This window comes from Rhea pennata, chromosome 32, assembly GCF_028389875.1.
Source record: "Rhea pennata isolate bPtePen1 chromosome 32, bPtePen1.pri, whole genome shotgun sequence".
Lineage (NCBI taxonomy): Eukaryota > Metazoa > Chordata > Aves > Rheiformes > Rheidae > Rhea > Rhea pennata.
The window spans coordinates 984,330-1,007,166 of record NC_084694.1 but is presented as its reverse complement, the minus strand read 5'-3'; the positions used below and the strand labels follow the sequence as shown (position 1 = coordinate 1,007,166).

At 70.4% G+C, this 22,837-nt stretch overlaps 2 protein-coding genes across 2 annotated transcripts; one reads left to right on the top strand and one right to left on the bottom strand.

Annotated features, from left to right (window-relative positions):
* Positions 1-334: 334 nt before the first annotated feature.
* Positions 335-9,882, bottom strand: VASP (vasodilator stimulated phosphoprotein; the record flags this gene model as incomplete). Its single annotated transcript, XM_062598203.1, is given in 16 exon segments — positions 335-1,024; positions 1,477-1,534; positions 1,659-1,740; positions 2,049-2,094; positions 2,261-2,309; positions 2,590-2,650; positions 2,756-2,802; positions 2,804-2,869; positions 3,372-3,470; positions 3,472-3,546; positions 3,548-3,591; positions 3,715-3,749; positions 4,510-4,573; positions 5,386-5,554; positions 7,006-7,180; positions 9,800-9,882. Coding segments are annotated over 16 exon segments (1,191 nt in total), but the record flags the coding sequence as incomplete, so codon positions are not given.
* An 830-nt stretch (positions 9,883-10,712) lies between these two features.
* On the top strand, positions 10,713-22,059 carry RTN2 (reticulon 2). The gene is made up of 9 exons (XM_062598202.1): positions 10,713-10,743; positions 12,347-12,391; positions 12,529-12,906; positions 16,322-16,529; positions 17,880-18,018; positions 18,794-18,863; positions 20,641-20,687; positions 20,829-20,887; positions 21,868-22,059. The coding sequence occupies exons 1-9, from the start codon at positions 10,713-10,715 to the stop codon at positions 21,908-21,910; spliced, it is 1,020 nt and encodes a 339-aa protein (XP_062454186.1). The 3' UTR covers positions 21,911-22,059.
* Positions 22,060-22,837: the final 778 nt, after the last annotated feature.

Genomic DNA, 22,837 nt, shown 5'->3' with positions numbered 1-22,837 from the left:
CCCCCGTGTCACCGCAGGGCCACCGCAACGGTGGCACGTGCCACCGGGGTGGGGGGTGGGGGGCTCCCCCGGGCCACCATGAGGCCACCACGTGCCACCGCGGGGGTGGCCCCCGCCCCGGTGCCACCCGCAGGGCCACCAGCGAGGGGGGGGGGGGGGGACAGGGTGGCCCGGCATTAAACCAAAGCAAAAGAGCTGCTGTCGCCTCTCTCCTTGCCGTGTCACCGCTGCCGGGGGGGGGGGCACGACACGACGGGAGAGTGACGGGTCACCCACCCCCCCCGGGTGGGGGGGGGGGGGGGGGACACACGTGGGGACGAGGCGGAGGCGGGCGGCACGTACAAAACGCCGGGTTTATTCGCGAGCGGCGCCGGGGGGGGGGGGGGGGGCGGCTGGTTGCTCCCCCTCCCACTGCTCCCCCCTCCCACCCCCGCAGCACCCAGGGGTGGGGGGTGGGGGTGCTGGTGTGGGGGAGGGGGGAGCACCCCCGCATTTTTCCCCTACCCCAAAAACCCAAATTAAAAAAAAGTGAAAAAAACAAGAGCGGTGTAAAAAAGACCCCGAATCTGCCTGGTGCGGGGGGGGGGGAGATTGGGGGTGTCCCCCCCCCCCGCACCCTAGAAGTATAAAAGAAGCCCAAAAAAAGTGGAGAGGGTCCCAACCGAAAGGGTGGGTGCGGGTGCCACCGGGGGGTGTGTGTGTGTGGGCACAGTGAGGGGGGGCCCCGTGGGTGCTGCCCCCCGGCCGGTAAGGCACAGCCTGGGGGGCAGGGGGCAGCCCGGGGGGCCCCCCCGCCCCACGGCAGGGGCACGAGGCTGGAGGGGTGTGAAGGGGTGTGCGTGGGGGGCAGCGCAGGGCCCCACGGCCGGGACCAGCCCCGGGGGGGGGGGAAGGTGTGGGGGGGTAGCGGCAGCCCCCTCCTCCCCCCTCAGCCCGGCCCAGCCTGGGGGGGGGTGGTCCCGTGGCTGGGGGGTGGGGGGGGGGGGCTAGGGTGAACCCCGCTTCCGCAGCTCCGCCACCAGCGCTGGAGGGGGGGGGGAGAAATGTCACATAGGGTGTGACCCCCACCCGCTGGGTGGCTTGGGGGGGGGGTCCGGGCTCTCCATAACCCCCCCCAAACTGCCCCACAGCAGCTTTTTGTTACCCCCCTCATCCACCCTGAGCCTCCCGATTGCCCCCCAAGCCCCCCCCGCTCAGAGCCCCCACCGCTCCCTGTGCCCCCCCCCAGCCCCGCAGCAGCCCCCTGTGCCCCCCCAATGTCCCCTGAGCCCCACAACTGCCCCCCTCAACAGCTCCCCATGCGCCCCAGGCCTCCCAGTTGCCCCCCCAGCCCCACTTCTCAGAGCCCCCCCAGTGCCCTGTGACCCTCCAGAGCTCCCTAGTTGCTCCCTGTGCCCCCCAATACCCCATGATCCCCCAGTTGCCCCCCAGCCACCTGCTCAGAGCCCCCCAGTGCCCCCCCCCCCCCGCACCCACCTTCGATGATCTCCTCTTTCATCTTCTGTAGCTCCCGTCTCACCTCCTCCAGCAGCTCCTGCTTGCGGGGAGGGGGGGGCAGGGTAAGGGGGCTGCTCTGTCCCCCCCATGCTCCTCCCCCCCCCATGCACCCCCCCACTATGTTCCCCCCCCTCAAGTCCCCCCCCCCAGGTCCCCGGTACCTGTTTGATGCGCTCCAGGTCCGACTCGTCGGTGGTGGTGCCAGGGGGCTCGGCGGGGGCCGCGGGCATGGCCGACTTCATCCTGGGGGGGGGTATGTTGGGGGGGGGACGCAGCAGATTAAACCCCCCCCCCACAACCCTGCACTCTGGGTCCCCCCCCACCTTGGGCACCCCCAATCTCCGAGCACCACCCCCCCCCAATTCCCCTCCCTGCCCCCCAGGCACCCCAACTGCCCCCCCCCTCCTTGGGCACCCCCAATCCCCCAGCGCCCCTCAAATCCCCTCCCTGCACCCTGGGCACCCCAAAGCCCCCTTCCTGGTTATCCCCATCCCCCAACCCTCCTCCCCTGCCCCATAGGCACCCCAAATTCCGACCCCCCCAGCACCCACCGGGGCAGTGTGGTGCTGGCCTTCTCCCAGGGCCTCCGGACGGGCTCTGCAGCAATGGGGCAGGGGGTGAGGTTGGGGGGGGGCAGAGCCCCCCCCAAACCAACCACCCCCCCAGAAATCCCACACCTCCTGCAGGACTACAGCTCCCAGCAGGCTCTGCGCTGCGCTGCCACGGCAGGGCATGCTGGGAGCTGTAGTTCTCCCGCACTCACCCGCCGCCTGCCCCGCGGTCCTAGCGCCCGCCGGCTCCGCGTCGTCCAGCTGGGGGCAAGAGGCGGAGTCACAGGGGTATTTTGAGGGGGGGGCGCAAGGGGGTAGGAGCCAGGCCGGGGGGAGAGGGGGTGTCAGGGGGAGATTAACTGGGAGATGAGCAGGGGGGGCACGGAGTGTCACCCCCCTCCCAAATACCAAGCAGGGGGCAACAGGAAGCCCCCAGGAGAGGACATGGGGGGGGCAAAATGACCCCGTGGGGGGAAGCTGGGGGGGCACAGGGATTGGGGGGGACCCCCCAAAAGCGGTATTTGGGGGGGGGGGCACTCACGCTGGTGGCGTCCTCGTCCCTCTTTGGCGCTGGTTTGTCCCCCTGCAGCGTGGCTTTCCTCCTGGGGGGGGGGGAAGGGGTGTGTGTGGGGGTTCAGCGCGGTGTCCCCAAGCATGTGTGACCCCCCCCCCCAAAATGTCACAGCCGCTCCCCCCTCCCCGCTCACCGTCGGGCCAGCATGGCGCTCATCTCCTCCATGAGCCCCCCCCCCGCCCCCCCCACGGGCGCTGTCACCCTTGGGGGGGGCGGCCGCTGCCGCCGCACCGGGTGCCTCGTCCTGCTGGGGGGGGGGGACACGAAACGGGGTTACTGTAGGCCCCCCCCCACACCCCAGGTCCTGCCCCCAACCCCGGGGTATTCCCTCCTCCCAGAGCCCCCCCCCCAGCACTGCCCCCGCCATGGGAACTACCCCCAAACCAGGTATTGCCCCCCCCAGCTGCCCCCCTCCCACTGTGGGAATTGCCCCCCCCAGCACTGCCCCCCCCATGGGACCTACCCCCAAACCAGCTATTGCCCCCCCACCGTGGGAATTGCCCCCCCAGCACTGCCTCCCCCATGGGACCCACCCCCAAACTAGCTATTGCCCCCCCCCGTGGGAATTGCCCCCCATGGGACCTGCCCCCAAACCAGGTATTAGCCCCCCAAGGTGCCCCCCCAGCGATCCTCCCCCCCCCGAGAGAGTAATTGCCCCCCTTGAGCTCCCCCAAGGGGTAATCCCCCCCCCAGGGGATTCCCTCCCCATAAGTTCCCCCCCCCCCGGGGTAATTCCCCCCCCACGGTACCTTCCCGACTCTCCTGAGTTTGGCGCCGGCGATGGCGGCGGCGAAGCCAGTCCCCCCCCCGGTGCCCCCCCCGGCGGCGGCAGGCCCGGGCAGGGGGGGGGGCCGGTGGGACCCCGGCGGCGGTGCCGGGGGGGGGCCCTGGCGGCGGTGGGGGGGGGCCCGGGGGCGGCGGGGGGGCCGGGGGGTGGCGGGGGCCCCCCCGCGGCCAGGGCCGGGGCGCCTGCGGGGAGGGGGAGGGGGAGAGCGGCTCGGGGGGGGGCACCCATGCCGGTCGCCCCCTCCCCCCCCCAGATTGGGGGTGAGGGGTTGGGGGGGGGGCTCAGCTCCCCCCCCCGGCACCCACCTGCGCTGGCCGCGCGCCGCTCCGGCTCCTCCGGCCTGCGGGGAGAGGGGTCAGCGCGGCGGGACCCCCCCCATGGCACCCTGACCCCCAAGTGAGCACCCACAGCTCCCCCCCCAGGGGCACCGTGACCCCCCCCCCAGCAGCACCCACAGGCACGTTGACCCCCAAGTCCGCACCCACAGCTCCCTCCCCCACAGGGCACCCTGACCCCCCCCAGCAGCACCCACAGGCACCCTGACCCCCAAATCAGCACCCACAGCTCCCCCACCCCCAGGAGCACCGTGACCCCCCCCGCAGCAGCACCCACAGGCACGCTGACCCCCAAGTCCGCACCCACAGCTCCCTCCCCCCCAGGGGCACCCTGCCCCCCCCCAGCAGCACCCACAGGCACCCTGACCCCCAAATCAGCACCCACAGCTCCCCCACCCCCAGGGGCACCCTGCCCCCCCCAGCAGCACCCACAGGCACGCTGACCCCCAAGTCCACACCCACAGCTCCCCCCCCCAGGGCACCCTGACCTCCCCCAGCAGCACCCACAGGCACGTTGACCCCCAAGTCAGCACCAACAGCTCCTCCCCCCCAGGGGCACCCTGACCCCCAATCAGCACCCACTGCCCCCCCATGGGCACCCTGACCCCCAAGGCAGCCTCTCCATTGGCAGAGCCCCCTCCCAAGCAGGGGGGCACCACACCGGGGAGAGGGGGGGAATCCTGTCCCCTCGGGGTGCCATGGGGCAGGGTGGGGGTCGGGGGGAGCACCCCAGGGTGCCCCCAGGTGCATGGGGGGGGCTCCTACCTCCTCTGCTGCTCCGGCTCCTCTGGGGACGGGCCGTTGGGGACAGGCCAGGGCTGAGCAGGACCTGGGGGGGGAGCAGGGGGGTCAGGGCACCCCCCGGGGACGTCCCCGAGCTGGGGGGAGGGAGGGGGGTGCGTCGTGGCGGGCCACCCCTGGGTGTCACATCCCTGGTGTCACCTGCTTGTCCATCTCTGGGGCGGCAGCAAAGAGCCCGGTGGCCTCATGTCACCCAAAGCTCAGTCCCTCAAACTCGGGGATGTCAACCATGGTGTCACCAACCCCAATGTCACCTCCCTGGTGTCACCTCATCCACCCGCCTCCAGAGCGTCAGCAAAGAGCCCGGTGGCCTCGTGTCACCCAAAGCTCAGTCCCTCAAACTCGGGGATGTCAACCATGGTGTCACCAACCCCAATGTCACCTCCCTGGTGTCACCTCATCCACCCGCCTCCAGGGCGGCAGCAAAGAGCCCGGTGGCCTCGTGTCACCCAAAGCTCAGTCCTTCAAACTGGGGGGTGTCAACCATGGTGTCACCAATCCCAACATCACCTCCCTGGTGTCACCTCATCCACCCGCCTCCAGGGCGGCAGCAAAGAGCCCGGTGGCCTCGTGTCACCCAAAGCTCAGTCCCTCAAACTGGGGGATGTCAACCATGGTGTCACCAACCCCAACATCACCTCCCTGGTGTCACCTCATCCACCCACCTCCAGGGCGGCAGCAAAGAGCCCGGTGGCCTCGTGTCACCCAAAGCTCAGTCCCCCAAACCGGTGGACATCAACCGCGGCGTCACCAACCCATGGGTGGGAGAAACCCACGGGTTCCTCCCATGCAGGGGAAGGAACCCTGCTGGCGACGTCACCCACGGCGTCACCCGCTCACCCGCCTCCAGGGCCTCCAGGGCCTGGAGCATGGCGGCGGCGAAGAGGGCGGCGTCCTCGCGCGAGCCGAAGCTCAGGCCCCAGACCTGGCGGGCGTCGCGCCACTGGTGGAAGCTCGGCGTCGCCTGGTTGTACTTGAGCCCCTTGGCGATGGCGCAGTTGATGACGACCTGTTTGGGGACAGCGCGCCGCGGGGAACGCGGTCACCTGACGTCCGGGTCCTCCCGGCCCCAGACACCCGTGCTCCAGCCTTGGGGATCACATCATCGTCCTCCCCGTGTGTCATCCCCCCCCCCCAAGGACCCTTATGCTCCTGGTGGTGTCTCTGGTGTCCCCAGTCCCCCTGGTGTCCCCAGCTCCCTGTGGTCCCAGCAGCGTCCCTGAGGTCCCCAGCCCCCTTGGTATCCCCAGTCCCCCTGGTGTCCCCAGCTCCCTGTGGTCCCAGCAGCATCCCTGAGGTCCCCAGCCCCCTTGGTATCCCCAGTCCCCCTGGTGTCCTCAGCTCCCTGTGGTCCCAGCAGCATCCCTGAAGTCCCCAGCCCCCTTGGTGTCCCCAGTCCCCCTGGTGTCCTCAGCTCCCTGTGGTCCCAGCAGCGTCCCTGAGGTCCCCAGCCCCCTTGGTGTCCCCATCCCCAACCTCCCCTGGCTCCAACAGCATCCTCAGCCTCCCTGACCCTGATGGAGTCCCTGGTGTCTCCAAGCACCCCCGGTCCCAGCAGTGTCCCCAGCTCCTGTGGTGTCCCCAACCTCCCTGGTCCCAGTGGCATCCCCAGCCGCCTTCAGTCCCAGTGGTGTCCCCAGCTCCCTTGGCATCTCCAACCTTCATGGCTGGGGAGGCCCTGGTCCTTCCTGGTCCAAGTGGTGTCCCCGTTGGCCCCAGCTCCCCTAGTGTCCCCACCATCCCCAGTGGTGTCCCCAGCTCCCTTGGTGTCCCCAACCTCCCCAGTCCCGGTGGTGTCCCCAGCTCCCTTGGTGTCTCCAACCTTCACAGCTGGGAAGACCCTGGTTCTCCCTGGTCCCCGTGGTGTCCCTGTTGGCCCCAGTTCCCCTAGTGTCCCCACTATTCCCAGTGGTGTCCCCAGCTCCCTTGGTGTCCCCAACCTCCATGGCTGGGAAGGCCCTGGTCCTCCCCAGTCCCGATGGTGTCCCCAGCTCCCTTGGCATCTCCAACCTTCATGGCTGGGGAGGCCTTGGTCTTCCTGGTCCCAGTGGTGTCCCTGTTGGCCCCAGCTCCCCTAGTGTCCCCACCATCCCCAATGGTGTCCCCAGCTCCCCTAGCGTCCCCACCTCCCCAGTCCCGGTGGTGTCTCCAGCTCCCTTGGTTTCTCCAAACTTCATGGCTGGGAAGGCCCTGATCCCAGTGATGCCTCTGATGGTCCCATCTCCCCTAGTGTCCCCACTATCCCTGGTCCCGGTGGTGTCCCCAGCTCCTTTGGCATCTCCAAACTTCATGGCTGAGAAGGCCCTGGTCCTCCCTGGTCCCAGTGGTGTCCCCAGCTCCCTTGGTGTCCCCAACATCCCTGGCTGAGAGCGCCCTGGTCCTCCCTGGTCCCAGCGGTGTCCCCAGCCGCCCCAGTCCCCGCGGTGCCCCCGGTGTCCCCAGCCGCCCCGGCGGTGGCACCTGCTGGTCGGGCTGCATCTTGCGGCCGACGACGCGGAAGGCGGGGGCGCCGCCGGTGCTGCGGTACAGCTGCACCCGGCTGAAGGCCTGGGGGCCGCTGCCCGCCGCCACCCACTTCTTGTTGGCGTCGTCGTAGAGCATCACCGTGGCGCGGGCGCTGCACACCACCGTCTCGCTGCGGGCAGCCGTCAGCCCCGGGAACGGGCGCGGGGTGCCCCCTTCCCCCCAGGAACGCGGCACCCCCAGGAACGGGCCCCACCCTCCCCGGGTCATGGGGCACCTCCGAAGCTGAGCGTGGAGCACCTCTGAGCCATAGGGCACCTCCAAAGCCAGGTGTGGAGCACCCCTTGGTCATGGGGCACCTCCAAAGCCGGGTGTGGGACACCCCTTGGTCATGGGGCACCTCCAAAGCTGAGCGTGGGACACCTCTGGGTCATGGGGCACCTCCAAAGCCGGGTGTGGGGCACCCCCAGGTCATGGGGCACCTCCAAAGCTGAGTGTGGGACACCCCTGGGTCATGGGGCACCTCTAAAGCTGAGCGTGGGGCACCGCTGGGTCACAGAGCACCCCCAAAGCCGAAAATGGGGCACCCCTGGATCATGGGGCACCTCTGAAGCCGAGCGTGGGACATCTCTGGGTCATGGGGCACCTCCAAAGCTGAACATGGGTCACGTCAGGACGTGGGGCACCTCTGAGACATCCCTAGATGTGGGGTCACCCCCAAAGCTGGGCATGGGGCACCCCTGGGTCGTGGGGCACCCCGGGACATCCCAGGACATGGGGTCACCCTCAAAGCTGTGCGTGGGGCACCCCAGGGCACCAGGTCACCCTGCATCTGGACATGGGGGATCCCAGGACATTGGGGACCTCTCGAAGCACCCTAAAGCTGGGTATGGGGCACCCCTGGGCCATGGGGCACCCTCAAGCCTGGGCATGGAGCATCTCTGGGTCATAGGGTACCCTCAAAGCTCAGCATGGGGCACCCCAAAGCTGGGCATGGGGCACCCTTGAGTTGTAGGGAACCCCTAAAGCTCAATATGGGGCTTCTTTGGGGCTTGAGGCACCCCAAAGCTGGGCATGGGGCACCCCCAAGTCATGGGGCACCCCTGGGTCATGGGGCACCCCCAAAGCTGGGCATGGGGCACCCCCTGGGCATGGGGCACCCCCAAATGCTGCTGCCCCCACCCCTCGGGCAGGCACCCAGCCCGCAAGCACACCCCAAACCTTCCCCCCCCCCTCCTTTTCCTTCCCCTTATCAGCAGGGGACCCAGGCGTCCGGGCCCTGCCCCCCCCCCCACTTCCTCAGGGTGCGCAGAGGGCCCAGGCGTCCGAGCGGAGCCCCTCCCCCTTCCCTAGGGCAGGACCTGGGACATCCGGGTTGTGCGGGGCGGGGGGAGGACAACAGCGAGGACCTGGGTTCGTGCAGACCCTCCCCAAACACCCCGTGGAGTAGGGGGAGCAGCACCCTGCCCCCCACCCTGGCCCCCTCACCCAAGGGTGCCACTCGGGGTGCTGGGGGGGGGGGAAGGGAGGCGCACGGTGGGGCAGGAAGCGCCGTGGGGCGGGCGCCCCACACCGGCAGTGACCAAATAAGGGCAGGTTTGGTGCTGCCGTGCGACCAGGTCAGCACCCATGGGTGCTCCCACTCCCCTCACCTTTGGGACCCCCATGACTAGGTGACCCCCACCTTAGGGACCCCCAGAGACCCCACTGACCCGCACCTTGGGGCTCCCAAGGGCTAGGTGCACCTTGAGGACCCCCATGGATTGAGCGACCTCCACCCTGGGGACCCCCCCCCCCCAAGGAACCCCACTGACTTGGTGACCCCCACCCTGGGGACCCCCCCTCCAAGGAACCCCACTGACTTGGTGACTTCCACCCTGGGGACCCCCCCCTCCAAGGAACCCCACTGACTTGGTGACCCCCACCCTGGGGACCCCTCCCAGGAACCCCACTGTCCTGCACGGGCTGGCTGCACCCCAGGGACCCCGTTGACCCTCACCTTGGGGACCTGAGGACCAGGAGACCCCCAGGGCTGGATGACACCCACCCTGGGGACCCCATTGACCAGATGACCTGAACCCCATGGACCTCTCAAGGCAGAGTGACCCCCACCCTGGGGACCCTGTTGACCAGCACTTTGGGGACCCCCAGGGTGAGCGACCCCCACCTTGGGGACCCAAGGACCATGGGACCCTGGGAACTGGGTGACCCCCCACCTTGGGGACCTGAGGGCCCTGGGAGCCTGGGTGATCCCCCACCTCGAGGACCCCACTGACCAGGTGACCTGAACCCAGGGATCCCTCAGGGCCAGGTGACCCCCAACCCCAGCACCCCAAGGACCAGGAGACCCCGAGCGGTTGGTGACCCCCACCTTGGGGACCCCAGTGACTCCCCCCAACCCCGATGGGACCCCCCCCCAGGGGCCAGGTGACCCCCATCCTGGGGACCCTGAGAACCAGGTGACCCCAAGGGCTGCGTGACCCCCACCGTGGGGACCCCAGTGCCCCCCCCAACCCCGATGGGACCCCCCCCCCAGGGACCAGGTGACCCCAAGGGCTGCGTGACCCCCACCTTGGGGACCCCAGTGACCCTATGGGACCCGACCCCCCCCCCGCGGGGTGCCCCCACCCCCACGCGGCTCCCCACCGACAGCGACCCCCCGGTACCGGATCGCTCTCCCGGTTCCGGGATCCTCCCTCCCTCCCCCCCCCCCCCCCGCGCCCTTTCCCGGGACCGGACCGTGTTCCAGGACCCCCCCCCCCCCCCCCCCCGGTCCCCGGTCCCCGCTCACCTCATGCTGGCGGCGGCGGGTGCGCACGGCCCGGCCGGGCCCTTCCGGTAGCGGCGGCGGGCGGGGCGGGGCGGGACCGGCCCCGGGGTCGGGGGAAGCGCGGGGGGGGGGGGGGGGGGGAGGACCGGGAAGGAGCCGGGAAGGGAGGGGAGGGGCCTCCGTAGCCCCGCCCCTGTCCCCGCCCCCCCTCCCGCCGCGCGCGCGCTCCCGCCGCGCCGGTAACGGCGGCGCGCGGCGCGCAACCGCGGGCCGCCGCCCCTCTTAAAAGGGCGATGCCTCGCGCGTGGGCCCCACCGCGGAGGAGCGGCGGGTGGGGCTGGGCAGGGGGGAAGATGAGCGGGGAGGGGCTGGCGATGAGGGCGGTCACGGCCCCGCCCACGGCCCCGCCCACGGTCACGGCCCCGCGTGGATGTGTGTGTGTGTGTGTGTTTTGGGGGGGGGGCACCGAGCGTCTTCCTGAGTGCTGCCTGGGGAGGAGGGGGGCGGCACGGAGCCCCCTCGGGACCGGCTGCCCCGCGTGGGACCCCTAAGTTTCCCCCCCCACCACCACCCCGGGGAACGACTGTCCCCGGTGGGACCCCTCAGTCCCCACGCGGGTCCGGTTGCCCCCCGTGGGACCTGGGAGCCCACCCGGGACGGGCTATGTCCCCCCCCCCCCTCCCCCCTCCCCGCCCCGCGGCCGGGGCTCAGGGCGGGCGCGGAGCGCGGCCCCCGGTGCCGGTGCCGATGCCGGGTCCGCCCCGCCCCGGCCCCGCCCCGCCGCCGCCGCCCTTTGTCCGCCGCCGCCGCCGCCGCCGCCGCCGCCGCCGCCGCCGCCGCCGCCGCCGGGCCCCGCCATGGCGCCGCGGTGATGCGCGGCGGCGCCGGCCCGGGGGCCGAGGGAGACCGGGAGCCCCATGCGGGGGCCGCCGCCATGGGGCAGGTCCTGGGCTTCGCCCACTGCAGTACGGAGCGGCGGCGGGGCGGGGCCGGGCACCGGGACTGGGGGGGGGGACACACCGGGATGGGGGGCACCGGGATGGGGGGTCGGGCGTGGGGGCACCGGGATGTGGGTACCGGAGATGTGGGCACCGGGAGGGGCCGGGCATGGATGAACCGGGATGGGGGCACTGGGATGGGGGTACCAGAGATGCGGGTACTGGGAAGGGCCAGGCATGGATGAACCGGGATGGGGGCACCGGGATATGGGGACTGGAGATGTGGGTACTGGGAGGAGCTGGGGATGGAGGCACTGGGATGGGGGCACCGGGATGGAGCCACTGGGAGGGGCTGGGGATGGATGCACCGGGATGGGGGCACTGGGTGGAGCTGGGGATGGAGGAACACGGGATGAGAGCACTGGGAATGAGACACCGGGATTTGGTTCCTGGAAGGGCCGGGCATGGATGCACTGGGATGGGGGCACTGGGTGGAGCTGGGGACGGAGGAACGTGGGATGAGAGCACTGGGAATGAGACACCGGGATTTGGTTCCTGGAAGGGCCGGGCATGGATGCACTGGGATGGGGGCACTGGGTGGAGCTGGGGACGGAGGAACGTGGGATGAGAGCACTGGGAACGAGACACCGGGATTTGGTTCCTGGAAGGGCCGGGCATGGATGCACTGGGATGGGGGCACCAGGATGTGGGGACTGGAGATGTGGGTACCAGGAGGGTCTGGGCATGGATGCGCTGGGATGGGGGTGTGGGAATGGAGGGGTCTAGCATGGGGACACCAAGGATGGGGACACCAGAGATGGTGGCACTGAGGCTGGGGGTCTCCGGGCGTATTTGGGATGCAGGAACCGGGGATGGCAGTAGTGGGTGGAGTCGGGGATAGGGGTACCGGGAATGGGGGTACCTGGGATACACCGGGAGAGGCTGGGGGTTCCTGGGATGGAGGTATCAGGAACAGGGACACCAGGAATGGGGGGTCCCAGGATGGAGGTACTGGGAGGGGCTGGGATGAGAAGTAGCTAGGATGAAGACCACAGGGATGGAGGTACCAGGGATGGTGGCAGGAATGGGGTTCTGGGGATGGTGGCATTGGAGGGTACTGGGGATGGAAATATCAGGCCTGGTGGCACCAGGAATGGGGACGCTGGGAGTACTGGGGATGGGAATATGGGGACTGAAGGTACCAGGATAGGGACACCAGGGTTGGGGACACTGGGAGAACTGGGCCCAGGGACACCAGGGCTGGAGATACCAGGGCTGGTGGCACCAGGGCTGGAGGTGCTCAAATGGGGGCCCTGGGGCTGGGCTGGGAGCACTGGGCTTGGGTTCACTGGGGATAGGGGATGCTGGGAATACTGGGAATGGGGGCCCCAGGGCTGGCAGCACTGGGGATGGGGACACTGGGAGTCCTGGGATCGGGAGCACTGGGGTGGAGGTACCAGGATGGAGGCCCTGACACTGGCATGGGAAACTGGGTGGGTGGGTGGAGGGCACCCCAGGGACAGAGGGAGCAGGGTGGGGGTGGGGATGGGACAGCAGCAGGGGACAGAGCGGGTGGCACATGGTGGGGGGGGGATGACAGGACCCCGATGACCCCCCTCCCCCCCCCCAGAAGAGTCTCCATCCACGGCCTCCACCACGCCGGACTCCACGGAGGGTGAGTGGGTCTGAGCCCCACATTTTGGGGGGCAGGAGGAGGAGGATGGGGGGAAACGGGGTGCCCCAGCCCCCCTCACCTCCCCCCCACCCCCTCCGGGCTGGTTGCCCCCCACTCCCACCCCCCACCCTGGGCAGGCGGCAACGAGGAGTCGGACTTCCCCGAGCTGCCGCCGACGCCGGAGCCCCCCGAGGAGGAGGAGGAGGAGGCGGATGAAGGCGCGGGGGGCCGGGGGGGCCCGCGGGAGCTCACTTTCTCCTACATCGCCTTCGCCGGGGGGGGGGCGCCCCCCGGAGAACCGGCCGCCCGAGCCCGCCGCGACCCCCGCCGCGGGCGGCCCCCCCGCCTGAGCCCCGGGCCCGGCGGCGAGCGGGGGGCGCCCGCCCGGGGGCCGGACCCCCCCCGCGCCCCCCTCGTGCCCCTCGCCGACGGCCCCGACCCCCTCGAGGGGCTGCCGGGGCCGGGGGGGCTCCAGCCAGCACCCGCCGCCGCCGGGGAGCAGCCGCCCAGCCCAGGTATGGGGGGGGGGGGGCATCGCTTGGGGGGAGGCTTGGGGCAACTGGGGGTCTCAGGGCCCCTTCTTGGGGGGATTGGGGCAACTGGGGGTCTCTGGGGCCATTTGGGGGGGAATTGGGGGGTTCTGGGATACTGTTTTGGGGGGATTGGGGGAACTGGGGATCTCAGGGGCCCTTTTGGGGGAGATTAGGGGGGTTCTGGGATACTGTTTTGGGGGGCTTGGGGCAACTGGGGGTCACAGGGGCCATTTTGGGGGGGAATTGGGGGTTCTGGGATACTGGTTTGGGGCGCTTGGGGCAACTGGGGGTCTCAGGGATCCTTTATGGGGGGGATTGGGGAATTGGGGGTCCTGGGATACTGTTTTGGGCAGGCTTGGGGCAATTGGGGGTCTCAGGGATCCTTTTTTGGGGGGGATTTAGGCAACTGGGGGGTTCTGGGATACTGTTTTGGGGGGGCTTGCGGCAACTGGGGGTCTCAAGGATCCTTTTGGGGGAGATTGGGGAATTGGGGGGTCCTGGGATACTGTTTTGGGGGGGCTTGGGGCAACTGGGGATCTCAGGGGCCGTTTTGGGGGGGATTGGGGGGCTCTGGGATACTGTTTGGGGGGGGTTGGGGCAACTGGGGGTCTCAGGGATACTTTTTTGGGGGGATTGGGGCAATTGGGGGGTCTGGGATATAGTTTGGTAGGGGTTGGGGCAATTGGGGGTCTCAAGGCCTCTTTTTGGGGGGTGCTTGGGGCAATTGGGGGGGATCGCGAGGCAATTTGGAAGATTTTGTGGCAAAGTGGAGGTTTGAGGCCCCATTTGGGGGAATTTCGGGGCTTGGGGGGGTCCCAGCACCCCAATTTGGTGCATTTTGTGGCAAAGTGGGGGGTGGAGACCCCATTTGGGGGAGTTTCGGGGCTTGGGAGGGTCCCAGCACCCCAATTTGGTGCATTTTGTGGCAAAGTGGGGGGTGGAGACCCCATTTGAGGGAGATTCGGGGCTTGGGGAGGGTCCCAGCACCCCAATTTGGTGCATTTTGTGGCAAAGTGGGGGGTGGAGACCCCATTTGAGGGAGTTTCGGGGCTTGGGGAGGGTCCCAGCACCCCAATTTGGTGCATTTTGTGGCAAAGTGGGGGGTGGAGACCCCATTTGAGGGAGTTTCGGGGCTTGGGGAGGGTCCCAGCACCCCAATTTGGTGCATTTTGTGGCAAAGTGGGGGTGGAGACCCCATTTGAGGGAGTTTCGGGGCTTGGGGAGGGTCCCAGCACCCCAATTTGGTGCATTTTGTGGCAAAGTGGGGGGTGGAGACCCCATTTGAGGGAGTTTCGGGGCTTGGGGAGGGTCCCAGCACCTCAATTTGGTGCATTTTGTGGCAAAGTGGGGGGTGGAGACCCCATTTGAGGGAGTTTCGGGGCTTGGGGCGGGTCCCAGCACCCCAATTTGGTGCATTTTGTGGCAAAGTGGGGGGTTGGGACCCCATCTGGGGTGGTTTCGGGGGTCGGGGGGCGGTCGGGGCCCCGCACGGGGCCGCCCTCAGCGCCGCCCCCCCCCCGCTCCCCGCAGCCGCCGCGGCGCCGCCGCCGCCGCCGCCGCCGCCGCCCGCCCGGCCCGCAGGGGGCGCCCCGCGCCCGCCGCCCGCCTCCCCCGGCGCCGCCGCGGGCCCTCAGCCAATCGCCGAGCGGCCCCCGGAGGGCACTGACCAATCCGCGAGCCCGCTGCCGGCCGAGGTCATAGGTGAGCGGCCAATCGGGGGCCGGCGGCGGGAGCTCCCCGCGGGGGGGGGCTGGGGGGGGGAGGCTCCCCCGGTGGGGGAGGGGGAGGGGGAGGGGGAGGGGGGGCCCAGGCGTCCGGGCGGTGGGGTGGGCCCAGGCGTCCGGGCGGGATTGGCGGCTATAAATAGCCCCCCCCCACTGGCCCAGCAGCCCCCGCGGCGCCATGGGGAGTCAAGGTGGGTGCGGGGCCCGGGGGGGGGGGGGGCTGCTCCCCCTTCACTGGGGAGGGGTGACACTGGGGGTGACACTGGGGTGACACTGGGGGGCACTAGAGGGGACACGGGGGTACTGGGGACACTGTTCAGGGGGACTGGGAGGGCTGGAGGAACAGTGGGGGGAGGGACTGGGGGCACTGAGGGGATACTGGAGGGGGACTGGGTGGGCTGGGAGCACTGGGGGGCAGGACTGGGGGGACTGGGAGGGCTGGGAATACTGGGGGGAGGGACTGGGGGCACTGAGGGGATACTGGAGGGGGACTGGGAGGGCTGGGAATACTGGGGGGAGGGACTGGGGGACACTGAGAGGCAGTGAGCGGGACTGGAGTGACACTGGGGGATGTTAGAGGGGACATAGGGACACTGGGAGGGACTGGGGACACTGGGGAGGGCAGTGAGAGGGACTGGGGACACTGGAGGGGACTGGGAGGGCTGGGGCACTGGGGAAGAAGGGACTGGGAAACACTGGAGGGGACTGGGAGGGCTGGGGCACTGGGGCAGAAGGGACTGGGAAACACTGGAGGGGACTGGGAGGGCTGGGCACTGGGGAAGAAGGGACTGGGGACACTGGAGGGGATTGGGAGGGCTGGGGCACTGGGGCAGAAGGGACTGGGGAACACTGGAGGGGACTGGGAGAGCTGGGGCACTGGGGAAGAAGGGACTGGGGAACACTGGAGGGGACTGGGAGAGCTGGGGCACTGGGGAAGAAGGGACTGGGGACACTGGAGGGGACTGGGAGGGCTGGGGCACTGGAGAAGAAGGGACTGGGGACACTGGAGGGGACTGGGAGGGCTGGGGCACTGGGGGGAGGGATTAAGGGCACTGGTGGAAACATGGGAGTCTGAGAGGGGAAACTGGGAGTGACTGGAAGCACTGGGAGAGTTTGGAGAGAGATTGGAGGCACAAGAGGGCACTGGGAAATATGGGGGGGACACTGGGGGAACTGGGAGTGACTGGGAATACTGGGGGGAGGGATCGGGGGACCTATGGGCACTGTGTGTGGGGGACTGGGAGTGACCGGGAATACTGGGAGTGGGGGGATAGGGGGATCTGGGGGCCCTGGGAGTGACTGGGAATGACTGGGAATACTGGGGGGATCAGGGGGAACTGGGGGCACTGGGGGGGGGGCGCTGGGAATGACTGGGAATACTGTGAGAGTTTGGAGAAGACACTGGAGACACTGATGGGCATGGAGGGGACACTGGAAAGACAGGGAGAGGGAACTGGGAAGCACTGGGAATACTGGGGAAGGTGGTGGTCATGGTGGGGAGAGCCTGGAGGCACCGAGGGGTGCATCCAGGACCGTGGGGAGACTGGGAGGCACTGGGAATAGTGGGTGGGGGCACTGGGAATAGTTGGGGGGGGGGCACTGGGAATAGTGTGTGGGGGGGGGTACTGGGCGGTACTGGGGAGCGCGGTGCGAGCCTGCGGGGCGCCCCGCAGTGTGGGAGCTGCTGTACTGGCGGGCGCCGGGGCGGTCGGCGCTGGCGCTGGCGGGCGCCCTGGGCGCGCTGCTCTGCCTGGCCCGCTTCAGCGCCGTCAGCGTGGGCGCCTACGGGGCGCTGGCCGTGCTGGCCGTCACCCTGCCGTTGCGGCTGCACCGGGCCGCCCTGGGGGTCCTGCGCCCCGGCCCCGCCGAGCACCCGTTCCGGTGAGCGACGGGCGCGCGGACCCTGCCCGCATCCCGGTGCCGTCCCCGTGCCTGTCCCCGTCCCGGTGCCGTCCCCATCCTGGTGCCATCCCCGTGCCCATCCCATCCTCGTTCCTGTCCCCAAACTGGTGCCGTGCCCATCCCGGTGCCATCCCTGTCCCCATCCCGGTGCTATCCCTGTCCCCGTGCCCCTCCCGTCCCCGTGCCTGTCCCCAAACTGGTGCCATGCCCATCCCAGTGCCATCCCTGACCCCATCCCGGTGCCGTCCCCATGCCCCTCCCGTCCCTGTGCCTGTCCCCAAACTGGTGCCGTGCCCATCCCGGTGCCGTCCCCGTGCCCATCCCGTCCCCGTTCCTGCCCCCAAACTGGCACCGTGCCCATTCCTGTGCCTATCCCAGTGCCATCCCTGTCCCCATCCTGGTGCCGTCCCCGTGCCCATCCCATCCCCGTTCCTGTCCCCAAACTGCTGCCGTGCCCATCCCGGCGCCATCCTCATCCCCATCCCAGTGCCATCCCTGTCCCTGTTCTGGTGCCATCCCTGTCCCCGTGCCCATCCCATCCCGGTGCCGTCCCCGTTCCGGTGCCGTCCCTGTGCCCATCCTGGTGCCATCCCTGTCCCCATCCCAGTGCCGTCCCCGTGGCCATCCCATCCCTGTTCCTGTCCCCATCCCGGTGCCATCCCAGTGCCATCCCTGTCCCGGTGCCGTCCCCATCCCCATCCCATCCCCGTTCCTGTCCCCAAACTGGGGCCGTGCCCATTCCCATGCCTATTCCAGTGCCATTCCTGTTCCCGTCCCGGTGCCATCCCTATCCCTATGGCCCCCCCCTGGTGCCACCCCTGTGCCCTCGGTGCCGGTCACGTACGTGTCCCCGTGTCCGTGCTGGTGCCATCGCCGTGTCTGTCTTAGCGCCGCTTCCGTGCCCAGTCCCCGTGTCTGTGCCCGTCCCCACACCTGTCCCCCTACCCCCGGTCCCCGTCCCTGTGTCCTGGGTGCCACCCTGGGTGCCCATCTTGTCCCCATACCCGGTGTCCGTGCCGTCCCCATGCCCCTAGTCCCTGTCCCCATGTCCTGGGTGCCACCCTGGGTGCCCATCTTGTCCCCATGCCCGTGCCATCCCCATGTCCCTGGTCCCTGTCCCCATGTCCTGGGTGCCACCCCGGTGCCCATACTGTCCCCATGCGTGGGTGCCCGTGCCATCCCCATGGCCCCGGTCCCTGTCCCCATGCCCTGGGTGACCCCCCAGCCCCGTGCCCCTGGGTGTCCCCCCATGCCCTGGGTGCCCTCCCCCCGGTGTCCCCGGTCCCCGGGGCGCCCGGGCGGTGCGAGCAGCAGTGCCGGTGGCCGCAGGGCGCAGCTGGATGCGGCCGTGGGGCTGAGCCCCGAGCAGCAGCAGCGCTGCGCCCGGCGCCTGGGCCGCCACCTCGCCGCCGCCGCCCGCACCCTCGCCCGCCTCTTCCTCGTGCACAGCCTCCCCGAGTCCCTCAAGGTGGGACCCGCCGGCCCGGGGGGCGCCGGGGGCTTGGGTGGGGGGTGCCGTGGGCCAGAGGGTGCTGTAGGGCGGTGGGGGCTGTGGGGCAGCGGGGTGGTGGTCGGCGTCGGGGCGGTAGGTGCTGTGGACACCGTGGGGCGGTGGGTGCTGCGGGGGTCGCGTGTGGGTGGGCACTGTGGGGCAGCTGGTGCTATGGGGTGGGTGCTGGGGGGGGCAGCAGGTAGGCACCATGGGTTAGTGGGTGCTGTGGGGTGGCAGGCGGGGTGGGCGCTGGGGGGCAGTGGGTGCCATGGGGCAGCGTGTGGGTGGGTGCTGTGGGGCAGTGGGAACCATGGGGTGGTGGGCGGGTGGGTGCTGTGGGGCAGTGGGTGCAGTAGTGGGGTGCCATGAGGTGGTAGGTGGGTGGGCATAGTGGAGTGCCGTGGGGTGGCAGGTGGGCACTGTGGGACAGTGGGTGCAGTGGGGCACTGTGGGGTGGCAGGCAGGTGGGTGCTGTAGGGTGGTGGGTGCTCTGGGGTGCTATGGGGTGGCAGGCGGGTAGGTGCTGTGGGGCAGTGGGGTGGCAGGCGGGTGGGTGCTCTGGAGTGCCGTGGGGTGGTAGGTGGGTGGGTGCTGTGGGGCAGTGGCGCGCCGTGGGGTGGCAGGCAGGTGGGTGCTCTGGGGTGCTGTGGGGTGGCAGGCGGGTGGGCGCTGGGGGGCACAGCGGGGTGGCAGGCGGGCGGGCGCCGTGGGGCAGCGGGCGCCGTGGGGCAGTGACGGGCTCTGGCCGCAGTTCGCCTTCCTGTTCTACCTGCTCACCTACGTGGGCGCCGTCTTCAACGGGCTGACGCTGCTCGGCATCGGTACGGGGCCGCGTGTGGGGCCGCGTGTGGGGACGTGGGGACGTGGGCATGGAGACGTGGGGACACAGGGATGGATGTGGGGCGTGGGTGTGCGGATGCGGGGACGCGTGTGGGGACGGGTGTGGGGATGTGGGACGTGGGGATGGATGTGGGACGTGGGGATGGGGACACAGGTGGGTGTGGGGACGTGGGGACGGGTGTGGGGACGTGGAGATGGATGTGGGGACGTGGGGACGCAGGGATGGATGTGGGACGTGGGGATGGGGACACGGATGGGTGTGGGGACGGGTGTGGGGACATGGGACGTGGGGATGGATGTGGGACGTGGGGATGGGGACACGGGTGGGTGTGGGGACGGGTGTGGGGACGTGGGGATGGATGTGGGACATGGGGACGGGGACGTGGGGACGCAGGGATGGATGTGGGACGTGGGGATGGAGACACGGATGGGGTGGGGACGGGTGTGGGGACGTGGGACGTGGGGATGGATGTGGGACGTGGGGATGGGGACACGGGTGGGTGTGGGGACGGGTGTGGGGACGTGGGGATGGATGTGGGACATGGGGACGGGGACGTGGGGACGCAGGGATGGATGTGGGACGTGGGGATGGAGACGCGGATGGGGTGGGGACGGGTGTGGGGACGTGGGACGTGGGGATGGATGTGGGACGTGGGGATGGAGACACGGGTGGGTGTGGGGATGGGTGTGGGGACGTGGGACGTGGGGATGGATGTGGGACATGGGGACGGGGACGTGGGGACGCAGGGATGGATGTGGGATGTGGGGATGGGGACACGGGTGGGTGTGGGGACGGGTGTGGGGACGTGGGACGTGGGGATGGATGTGGGACGTGGGGATGGGGACACAGGTGGGTGTGGTGACGGGTGTGGGGACGTGGGACGTGGGGATGGATGTGGGACATGGGGACGGGGACGTGGGGACGCAGGGATGGATGTGGGACGTGGGGATGGAGACACGGATGGGGTGGGGACGGGTGTGGGGACGTGGGACGTGGGGATGGATGTGGGACGTGGGGATGGGGACACGGGTGGGTGTGGTGACGGGTGTGGGGACGTGGGACGTGGGGATGGATGTGGGACGTGGGGATGGGGACACGGGTGGGTGTGGTGACGGGTGTGGGGACATGGGACGTGGGGATGGATGTGGGACGTGGGGATGGGGACACGGGTGGGTGTGGTGACGGGTGTGGGGACGTGGGACGTGGGGATGGATGTGGGACGTGGGGACGGGGACGTGGGGACGCAGGGATGGATGTGGGACGTGGGGATGGAGACACAGATGGGGTGGGGACGGGTGTGGGGACGTGGGACGTGGGGATGGATGTGGGACGTGGGGACGGGGACGTGGGGATGGAGACATGGGTGGGTGTTGGGACGCAGGGATGGATGTGGGATGTGGGGACGCAGGGGTGGATGTGGGACGTGGGGATGGGGACACGGGTGGGTGTGGGGACACGGGGACATGGGGACGGGTGTGGGGACGTGGGGATGGATGTGGGGACGTGGGCACGGGGACGTGGGACGTGGGGATGGAGACACGGGTGGGCGTGGGGACGTGGGACGTGGGGACACAGGGATGGATGTGGGACGTGGGGATGGGGACACGGGTGGGTGTGGGGACACGGGGACGTGGGGATGTGGGGACGGGCGGGGATGGATGTGGGACGTGGGGACGGGGACACGGGGGGGGGGCGCGGAGGTGGGGACGTGGGGGGACACGGAGGCCTGACCCCCGCCCCCCCACCCCCCCACCCAGGCGTGATCGGCGCGTTCACCTTCCCCGTGCTCTACCGGCACCACCAGGTACGGGGGGGCGGGGGGGGGCGCGGGGGGGCGCTGAGCCGGGGCCGGGGGACACCTGGGGACGTGCCCCTGTGTCCCCCCCCCACCCCGCCCCCCGAAATGTCCCCCCCCCCCCCCTCCGGTGTGTCCCACCCCACCCAGGCACAGATCGACCAGTACGTGGGGCTGGTGAGGAACCACCTGAGCCACCTCCGAGCCAGGTGAGAGCTGCCCCCCAACCTGCCCCCCCCCCCCCCTCCCCAACCTGCCCCCCAACCTGCGCCCCATCCCCGGGACACCCCCTAGCCCAGCTCCCCTGGAGCACCCCGACCCCCAGGGCACCCTCAGCTCTCCTATAGGGTGGCCCCAAACAACTCCAGGCTACCCCAAGCCCCCGCCCCCCCCCAAAGCCTGGGGCACCCCCTAACCAGCCCCGGGGCACCCCCAAAGCTGGTCCCGGGGCACCCTGACCCTGCTTGGGACACCCCACACCCTGGGGCACCCCAAATCCCAGGGCACCCCGCACCCTGAAGCGCCCCGACCTCCCCTATGGGGCACCCCACACCCTGGGGTACCCCAAATCCCAGGGCACCCCACACCCTGGAGCGCCCCGACCTCCCCTATGGGGCACCCCCACACCCTGGGGCACCCCAAATCCCAGGGCACCCCGCACCCTGAAGCGCCCTGACCTCCCCTATGGGGCACCCCACACACCAAGGCACCCTGACCTCCCCTGTGGGGCCCCCCAGAGCCTGGGGCACCCTGACCTCCCCTGTGGGGCACCCCACACACCAGGGCACCCTGACTTCCCCTGTGGGGCCCCCCAGAGCCTGGGGCACCCCGACCTCCCCTGTGGGGCACCCTGAGCCCGTGGGGCACCCCAGACCCTGGGGCACCCTGACCTCCTGTATGGGGCACCCCAAACCTCAGGGCACCCCAGACCCTGGGGCACTCTGTCCTCCCCTGTGGGGCACCCCAGACCCTGGGGCACCCCAAACCCCAGGGCACCCCACACCCTGGGGCACCCTGACCTCCCCTGTGGGGCACCCCAGATCCCAGGGCACCCTGACCTCTCCTATGGGGCACCCCCAAACCCTGGGGCACCCTCACCCTGCCTGGGGGGGGGGGGCATAGGGTTTTTTTTTTGGGGGGGGGGGAAGCACCCTGGGGGTGCCCCCCCCAATCTCCCCTCTCCCCCCAGGATTCAAGCCAAGCTCCCAAGTGCCAAAGCGAAGCCGCAGTGACCCCGACGCCCCCCCCGCCCCTCGGGGTGCCCCTGCTGGGGTGGGGGTGGGGGGCCAGCGGGTGCCCCCCACCCTCACCCCGGGCATGTCTGCCCCCCTCCCCCACCCGTGCACGGGGCATTTACACTTTAATAAAAACTCTTGTGACAGGTGGGGCTCGTGTGCCGGCGGGGGGGGGGGATGTGGGGCGGGGGGGGGGAGGTGGGGGGTCACGGGGGACGGGGGGGGACACGGGGCGTGGGGGGACACGGGGGACGAGGGGGGGGAGCACGTGGGGGACACGTGGGGACATTAGGACGGGGGGGGGGGGTCCTGGGGGACATCTGGATACAGGAGGGGGGACGGGGGGACGGGGGGACGCCGGGGCACAGGCCCAAGCAGGGACACGGGGACACGCGTGGACGTGGGCGGGGGGGGGGTGGGAGGGAGGGAACACGCTGGTCCCGGCCCGGCCGAGCCCTTAGAGCGCCGCTATCGCCCCGCCCCTCTTCGGCCGCTGGCCCCGCCCCTTCAGCCGCTGGCCCCGCCCCTCGCCCGTTGCCCTGGCCACGGCGGTTGCCGCGCGACGTAAACACAGGGACGCCGGACGTGGTGACGTCAGGGGCATGGAACGCCGTCGCCACGGCGACCGGCGCGGTGTTTACTGGGGGGGGGAGGGGGGAGCACGTGGGGCCCGAGCGGCGGCGGCGGCGGCGGCGGCGGCGGCGGCGGCGGGACGGGGGGGGGGGGGTGGGAACCGGGCCGGGAACCTCGGGAACGGGAGAGCTGGGACGGGGGGGGGGGGGGGACACTGGGAATGGGAGAGCTGGGATGGGGGAGGGGCACTGGGCCTGGGAACACTGGGAATGGGAACACTGGGAATGGGAGAGCTGGGATGGGGGGGCACTGGGCCTGGGAACACTGGGAATGGGAGAGCTGGGACGGGGG